An 8,261-nucleotide genomic window follows, 5' to 3' on the forward strand; every position below is an offset into this window, starting at 1 on the left:
CACCCGCCCACAAGAATCACTATCCCTCCCCACCAGGCACCAGAATATCATCCCCTTTCTCCAATCAAAACACCCACACCCCATATATATAAGAGTAAAACATAAAAGAGACCCTCCCCATCATCCCATATCCCCCTTCTAAACAAAGCCATCCATCCCAAACCCAGTTCCCCCAAACCAAACAAGAAAACAAGAAACACTCTCTCAGAAAACAGACAAAAAAAAGAAACCCATCTCCCAAAGAGAGAAATAGAGAGAGAAAGAAAGAAAGAAAGAGAGAAAGAAAGAAAGAAAGAAAGAAAGAAAGAAAGAAAATGCCCCCAAAACCCAGAAAAGAAAAGGAAAAAGAAAAACAAACCCAAGAAGAACCCCTCCTCCCACCCTGCGAATTCACAACCCCCTGTCCAGCAGCAACAGACGACGATAGTAAAACCAACAATCCACGCCGAAAAGTCATCTCGCATATATTCGGCCGCAATAAGTACGCCACGAAGCGGTTCCCGGACCATGTGTGGGTGCATTACTGTCGACAACATTACCAGCGGGCGCGGTATCGGGTCGAGTGGCCGGTTACGCAGTGTGAGTTGTTGATGGTTGTTCTGGGGAGGATGGAGAGGTGGGGTGGTGTTTTGGGGTGGGAGGTTGTGTTGAGGAAGAGGGAGGTGGAGAGGTTGAAAGTGGTGGAGGATGGAGGGGAGGTTACATCTACATCTACTTCTTATACTACTGCCACGACTGAGTGTGATCTTACCACGCTCTCGTCGGGGTCGGGCTCGTCGTCTGCCTTTGCTGGGCTTGCCCCTGTCGGTGATGGTGCGCGGGTACAGGGCGAATGTGGCAGACGCAGGAAACCGACTATTGTGGCTTCGCCTGTGCCGGGTTGGCTTCTGGGGGAGGTTGGGCGGGATAAGTCTTTTGCGGATTTGAGGGACCTTGTTCGTCGGGTGCGTGGGGAGATGGATTCTCTGCGCGGACAGGGTGTGCCGGCTCGTCGGATTGTGTTTCCGGATATTGAGCTTTTGCCGACGTTTCAGCCTTGGGTTTTGGCTCCGGCGAAGAAGAGACAAAGGTGTGGGAGGAGGGATGCAGGTAGAGGGAAGAAGGGTGGGAATGGGAAGAAGGGTTCTAGGGTTAATGGGAAGGGGATGTGAACGTTCACGAGGTAAATTGATTGAATTTCATTTCTTTCTTTCATTTCGGCGTTGAGATGGATTGAAACAACTAGTCGAGTTGCATTCCTGTTATTCGGTCAGTTCTGGACAGTTTGATATTGAAGTCAGTCGGTATCATTCAATGGACAGAAACTCACGTGTCATAAACATTACTCGTAGACATCTAGTCTGTATGTACATTCAAAAAAGAACGAAAAACCACCAAGCTAAACAGAATGTCGAAGCAGGGAAAAGAAAGAAAGCGGCATAAAAACGCAGAACCGCAAATCACAAATGCACCGCCGTAAACGTATATCGAATCGTACCACCGTTGACATATCGTCTCCATAAGAGTTGAATTAAGAATGGTCGGGGATCAACTCATAGCCACCTTCTGACGGCAGTACGCGACCGGCAACAATAAGGGCAGCCGCACAGAGCAAGCTGACACACCAGCTAATGGTACAATAAATCCAGGATTCATCCAGTCTCCAGCCGGGGAAAAACCGCGGGTCATGGTCGTACAAATAGGCCTGAAGCAGAGATATTTAGCACGAATTATATTTCTAAGCCAGCCAGGTTGATCAAAACGTACCACAATCGACATGCTCGCCGCCTGAACAACGACCGATAACACGATCAACAAACTGAGAACCTTCCACCCGGATTCCCGCAATCGCTTCCCACCGGTTAATATGATCAAGTATGCGACGATACTCATGCCCTCCAAAACGACGGCAAAGGACATAAGAAAGCCCACAGAGCGCCACATGGAACAGAAATAGCGGCCCCGGCCACTGCAATCGTCCTGCTGGGGGAAACTAACGCAGGCATCGGTGACTGAGGAACAGCGCCGATGGAGGCCGTATGAATACCAGATCTAGATCGATGGAAGGGTTAGTACGCATGCTGATCGAGACATGAAAACAGCAAATAAAACTACAAGAGATTCCGCACCTGATCGTTGGAATAGCTGATCCATTTTGGGACGACAATGGAGGATACGGTTAAGCCGAATGCTGCCTTCCCCGTCAGTCTGTCGTCATACTCGTTTGCCAAGTTACGATTGCGACGGGCGCACTTACAAGCTAGAAAGACAATTAACGATGATGTGTAGACAATGGTTTTCGTTAGAAAGCCTGTGTAGTTTCGATCTTCGCCGCGTGGTACCAGATGGAAATCCATCGTGGGGGTAGTGGTAGTGGTAGTAGTAGTAGTATATATATTTATATGAAATGACGACAGAGGGAGGAGTAAATGTTGAGCGATCGCGACGACCGGCCGATCGGGGAGATTAAATGACAGGTCTCGAGGATGGATTACGGGGATTTTGATCCACTAAGGAAAGGCAGAGATCTTCCAGCCCGAGAGATAAAGGTTTGTACTGTTAGTGGAATAAATTTAATGTGTCATGGAAGGAGAGAAGAAGAGAAAGGGAGAAGAAGTGCGAGCGAGAGCGATTAAGTTGGGTTTCATGCCTGAGGTTTCCCACCCGGCCAGGTGATAAAAAAACGACGACGGGTGCGGAGCTCCAGCTTTATTCTTGGTGGAGCTTTTCTCCTCAATTCAATGGGACAATATTTTTACACTTTAGAACTCTAAATTTGATTTTAGAGACCTTCAGTATTCAACAACAATTAATTCACGAGAAGAGAGGAGGAGGAATTAAAGAAAAAAAAAAAAAAAAACAGAGAGAGAGAATCGTAAGACTTTTTTTGTTTGGAATGATAGAAAAACAAGGAAATGTATGTATGAGAGCCTTAGAAACAGGTGACTCGGACGATCCTCGCGGGCTGTACAGTACAGAGCGTACATACATTCATACTACCATACCACTTGATGTAGTAGTATGATTGTATGATTGTATGTATGTATATGTACTGTACTGTTCACCCCACCTGAAAGGGACTCACCTCCCTCAAATCCACCGTACAATCACATATAACAGACGAAGTATCCGAGAGATGTTTTCTTTTTATACGTGATCATTTGAGTTCTTCCAAGACTGATGATAACGGGAGGTTGGTTCTGATACGGAGGATTGCATACGAAAAATGCCTCAGGATCGGTCCAAGCGTCTCCCACCCCCCCCCCTCCCGCCGCGCGCTTTGGGCGGTGAGAGATTAACTCTAATTCCTTAGTCCACATCGACTAGTCTGTCATATCACCCAAGCTCTGGCCAGCAATGGCTCAGAGAAAAGTCGTGCTAAAGCAAGTCATTCTGTCACGCGAAAATACTTGTCCAACTATGTAGTTTGTACTAGATTGTATTCATCTTCTACTCATAATGTACATGAATGGGTAAAGACCCAGGCGCGTTGACGTCACGTTACATACATGGGGTGTTACATTGTGAGACTCGGTCCTCAGTACTACTATAGGGTTACGAACAATGTCGAGGCAGTCAGTCATGAACGAGATGCGCGGATTCATTCCGATGGGAGACGGTGTACGCCCTCCCGGGTTATCTAGCGGCGACTACTAATTATGTAGTGACTTCAAAAGTAATGGTAGAGAAAGAAAGCGAAGAGAAAAGCCCGCAGGAACAAAGAGGACAAAGATACACAACAGTAATCTACAGTCAATAGCAACCTGCAAATCCAGCTGCAAAATAGTGGTAGAAACTTGATCATGGTACTTATACAACGAACATGGCAATGCAACACCCACCAGGGACAAATGTGACAGAGAGTTCAAATCAATTCATTTCATAAGAGACATAGGGAAATAGGAAGGGCAAAAAAAAAGAAAATTAAGGGCAAGCGACTGGGGAGGAACGCCAAACCTGCCATGCAATTCGTTGCGCCAGTACCTCACTCCTCGCGACCCCGCTGGATCATCGCACGGAAGTCATCATTGCTCTTTTTCGGCTTCCCTCCTTCCGCGGAGGGTGCGCTGTCGGTCGTCATCATTGTCGTCGTCGTCATCGTTTTCTCTCCGTTGTGCTCTCCATGAGGGACGGCGCGTTTCACCCCGAGACCCCCTCGCCGGCCACCCCGCGAACCGGGCTGTGGTGGTCGCTTGATCGGCCCCGTGGGCTGGAGGAATGCCCCTTGCTTCTCCTTCGGTTTGCTGGATGGTTGTGTGCGACCGTCCTTATTCTCGGCGGACTGTTTCAGCATCTCTGGTACTGTGCCCACATGCAATTTGCGCCCGGGCGCTATCTCCTGACCCTCGAGCTCCAAAGAAGCCCGACCGGCATGATTAACATCGGCAAACTCCACAATGGCCCCCTGGTGATCGGGCCGTAAGACAACCTTGATCAGTTTGCCGTAGGGCTCCACAAGGGCCCGGATGCGCGCGTCGTTCACCGTGTCGGGAATATTCATCAGTCCCAAGCTACGCGCAGCCCGTTCTCCGCTAGCAGTGTCCGCATCCGCTGATGCTTTACTCCCGTTTACTTCGGCTGCAGGGGATTGAGATTTCCCGACATGAGACACGATGGTGGTCGCGCTTCGCTTAGTGCTCTGGGGAGCGGAAATCTTCACGTGGAGGGTTCGCGAGCGATACTCTTGCCCGTCCATAGCAACAGCGGCAGTGGCTTCCTCTTTATTTGAAAAAACAACATAACCAAAGCCCTTGCTGCCACCGTCGACCTTCCTAGGCAGGCGGACCAACTCTACGGTCCCATACTTCGAGAAGAGCTCCTGGACATCACGCTCACTGGCCTTGAAGTCTACATTCGACACGTGGATCTCCCGTCCTTCATATATAGGACCATGACGGTCTTGTTTCCGAGAAGGATCCGAGATCTTGGCCGTTAGCGTTAGACCTTTACCAACCGTAGTCCCATCCAACTTGGTGGCGCTATGCGCTGCCTCTGCGGTCTTGAATTGCACGTAACAGAAACGTCGGTGCGTATTATATTTGAGCGATGGGAAGCGAACATCGATGATCTCGCCACACTGCTAAATGTCAGTGACGCTATGTCGCTAAGGGATGGTAAAGAGGGATGGAAACAAACTCACCTCACGGAACAGGTCACGAATGTAGTTTTCATCTGCCTCCGGAGGAAAATTGGTGACGAACAATGTCGAACAGGTCCCAATCTGCACTTCGATGGTACTATCATCCAGTGATTTCTGATCGCGTGTTTGCGCAACAAGGGCTTCGTCCCTTGTATTAAACTCGATGACCGCAACCTCCGAGTTCCCGTCGCCCGGAAACATCTTGACGCTGTTTATCGTACCACACTGCCATGCTACCAATTAGTTGTAAGTTTACCAGATGGGCGATCAACAAGAACAACGTACATGACGGAAAAATTGTCGAACTTTATGTTCGGTAATCTGACGGGGTAGGTTTTTCACCACAACTGTCGCGTTTTCACGGTCTCTCCGAAGGGCCGCTGGCTCTGCTTCCGCAGCCAATGTTTCCTCTTCTCCGCGAGCCTTTTTAGCAGGCAACCCATTTACATTAGCTTCCTCCTCCTCCCGTTTCCTCTTTTCAGGGTGCGTCGCTTGTTCGGATGATGCGGCTTGCTGTGCGTGCTGCGCGGCCAGTTCTCGCGCGTCACGTTCTCGCCGGGCCCTGACTGCCCGCATTGCCTTCCTCGTTTCCAAAATGGCCAGCTGTAATTCATCAGAGTCCTCATAATCCTCACAATGTGCGATATAGGTTTGCATGATTTTCTCGGGCCAATCCAGGTCCGTCCGCTTGATAGCTTGTTTCAATACGGCGGTGGCAAAGCTGGGGTTAGGGGTCCGGCGCGCGGCATCAACGGTGGCTTCACCTTGCACGAATTTGCTCCATGAGATCAATTCCCATTCGTAGTACGTGAGCCAGAACTCGTAGCTGTTGCCTCGTCGACCCATCAGACCCTTGAAAGTTTCCCGTGCACTATCCCAACTGCCACTTTCACTGAGATAACGAATGTAGATGCGCTCTAGGCGAAACAAGGGATCGCCCTGGTAGGACCGACCGTACTTCTTCTCACCCAGCTCTTGAACACTTTCGATGGCAGAACGGATGCCAACTTCTGCGACGTCGAGATCTTCATCGGTGGAGTCCGACATGAAAGCTCTCCGACGAAGGTAGCTGCACCATGCCGTATGCACCTTGAGAACTTCCTCCATGCCAGCTACATCAAGGAGACCAGTGCTGGTGGCTTTGTGTTTGATGTCGGCAATCTTGGAGAAGGACTGACCCTCCCGTTCTGAGCTGAGTAAGTACTGAGACCAAAGAGTACCGGAGCACGGACAGTGCCGAGTTGCCCGTTCCAGGGTAGAAATCGTCGTGGTGTTCGTATTACCATGCATGGATTCATCGATGAGGAACATGACAAAGTCCTCCCACATGCTGGCGTCGGTTGGGAATCGAAGCACTGCACGCTGGTAGACAGCGTTGACCAACTCAAAGTTGGCATGGCGGTTGCGATGATTATTGCTGACTTCCCACTCAATGTATTCCGTGTAGATGGTCCACTCCTGTGTGAGGTCGCCCGACTCGGTGGCATTACGGAGTCGGATTTCAAACTCTTCGCGAGCGGAGTATTGTTCTTTGCAAGCCGTTGCATATCGGCCTGCAGTGTCTGCCATGATGGTTTCGTAATTTGCGTTGTAATAGGTGGAGACAAAACCCGAGAACGTCTGGAAAGTCTGATCCCAGGTGGCATGAGGGGTTTGCAGTCTGATGTCGAATAAGTTCCGCACATGGCTAATCTTCTCCTGACTTGGGTTTCGAGTGATGTCCTGCATCTGCAGGTCGAGCAGTCGATCCCAGACCAGATGGCTATCGGGCGTCCTCCATCGAGTCGCTTCGGCACCCCTCTGCCAAACATCCAAAACCGACTGCCAGGAGAAGACCTCGCGACCGATCGCGCGATCCTCTTCCGTCCACTGGTGTTGACCACCCTCACCGTGCGCAGAATTATAGAGATAAAGAACCCATTCCCCGTAGATACTCCAAAGCTTTGTACTGCCGTACTCTTCCTCCACTGACCGCTGGCAGAACTCCATCACTGCAATGCGCTCATCCACGGTTTGTGCGAGCATGCTTTCATCTTGTATCCATTCGGCCCAGAGGTCTTCCCCCAACGCAAAGAGCTTGTCCATCTCTTCGCGAGCGGTCCGCATATCCTTGAGCAGATCATACTTCCGAGGGTCACCATGAATCTCGGGGTTGTTCGGTGGGTATACATGGTTAACGAATCCCGCATGGAGTAGCCGAACGAAGTTTACATGCGCGTCGTACGACTGAGGGTTTTCTTGAATTTGAGCAAAAAGCTCGGTTGCCAACCGCTGTGCATTCGGAACCAACGACGTTTCCATATAGTTTCTGCGGGCGGCCTCCCTGGGGCCATCTGACATGGCGATGTCGAATGACGATCGTGGCGTAGGTGTATTGTGGGCGACCGAACTGACATGGGGGTACATTGGCGAGGGAGAAAGCTGGCTCTCGTAGGATTCGGTGCTTCTAAGAAGTGGGGCATTCGAGCGCTGGGGTTGGTGATGCTGCATTGAAGCCAAATCGGCGAGTGTGTCCATTCCAGGGGTCGACGGCTGTCGGGGAGGAGGTAAGTCCGCCGCCGGAGGAGTCCCATTTCCACTACCCATGTTGGGACCAACTGTCGGGCTTATTGCTGGCGGCGACGGTTCTGAGACATGCGGCGGCGCGAAAACGTGCTGCGCGAGCGGGGATGAGGTCATGCCCTGTCTGGTTTGACCGGCGCGAGGATTGCGCAGAGGTCTTGGGGGTGGTCCTGTGGAGGGGATGGATGTGTTACTGACAGATGTTGGGGCCGCCGCGGGCGAAGACCGCCCCGATTGGGAATTAGACTCCTGCGGCGAGAGGAGTGAATTGATGTCCATCATTGAAGCTGAGATGGATTTGAAGACGGGTAAGAAGAATCAGTTGCTTCTGAGGCTCTGGGGAAAGTGGGACCCAGAAACTGACAAAAAGAGAAGTCACCAAATCAAAGAACAATCTTCAGTCGCCTCATCAACGAGTCCATTCCTGCCCCGGCCACAGCCTGTCTAGACTCTGGAACCGGGTAGTCACAATTTCTTTCTTCCGAAGGGGGGTGGTAAGCTCAAACCACGATAGGTTGCGCAAAACAAAAAGTAGCGAAGAATAGATTGAGAATGAAAGGGAAGTGAAAAAAGAAAAAAA

The 8,261-nt window shown here is 50.6% G+C and overlaps 3 protein-coding genes across 3 annotated transcripts; 1 reads left to right on the plus strand and 2 right to left on the minus strand.

The window, feature by feature from the left end:
- The first annotated feature begins 66 nt into the window (after positions 1-66).
- BDV27DRAFT_93085 (putative pathogenicity factor) lies at positions 67-1,339 on the plus strand. The gene has a single exon (XM_032077979.1). It carries the CDS (start codon positions 315-317, stop codon positions 1,149-1,151), a length of 837 nt encoding a protein of 278 aa, XP_031920293.1. The 5' UTR covers positions 67-314; the 3' UTR covers positions 1,152-1,339.
- A 27-nt stretch (positions 1,340-1,366) lies between these two features.
- Positions 1,367-2,564, minus strand: BDV27DRAFT_93076 (uncharacterized protein). The gene is made up of 4 exons (XM_032077978.1): positions 2,237-2,564; positions 2,109-2,170; positions 1,747-2,031; positions 1,367-1,684 (listed from the first exon to the last, which is right to left on the minus strand). The coding sequence occupies exons 1-4, from the start codon at positions 2,334-2,336 to the stop codon at positions 1,511-1,513; spliced, it is 621 nt and encodes a 206-aa protein (XP_031920294.1). The 5' UTR covers positions 2,337-2,564; the 3' UTR covers positions 1,367-1,510.
- Positions 2,565-3,800: 1,236 nt separating this feature from the next.
- Positions 3,801-8,261, minus strand: BDV27DRAFT_93107 (U6 snRNP complex subunit PRP24). The gene is made up of 3 exons (XM_032077980.1): positions 5,405-8,261; positions 5,120-5,344; positions 3,801-5,056 (listed from the first exon to the last, which is right to left on the minus strand). The coding sequence occupies exons 1-3, from the start codon at positions 7,961-7,963 to the stop codon at positions 3,965-3,967; spliced, it is 3,876 nt and encodes a 1,291-aa protein (XP_031920295.1). The 5' UTR covers positions 7,964-8,261; the 3' UTR covers positions 3,801-3,964.

This window comes from Aspergillus caelatus (assembly GCF_009193585.1).
Source record: "Aspergillus caelatus strain CBS 763.97 unplaced genomic scaffold BDV27scaffold_525, whole genome shotgun sequence".
Taxonomy (NCBI): Eukaryota; Fungi; Ascomycota; class Eurotiomycetes; order Eurotiales; family Aspergillaceae; genus Aspergillus; species Aspergillus caelatus.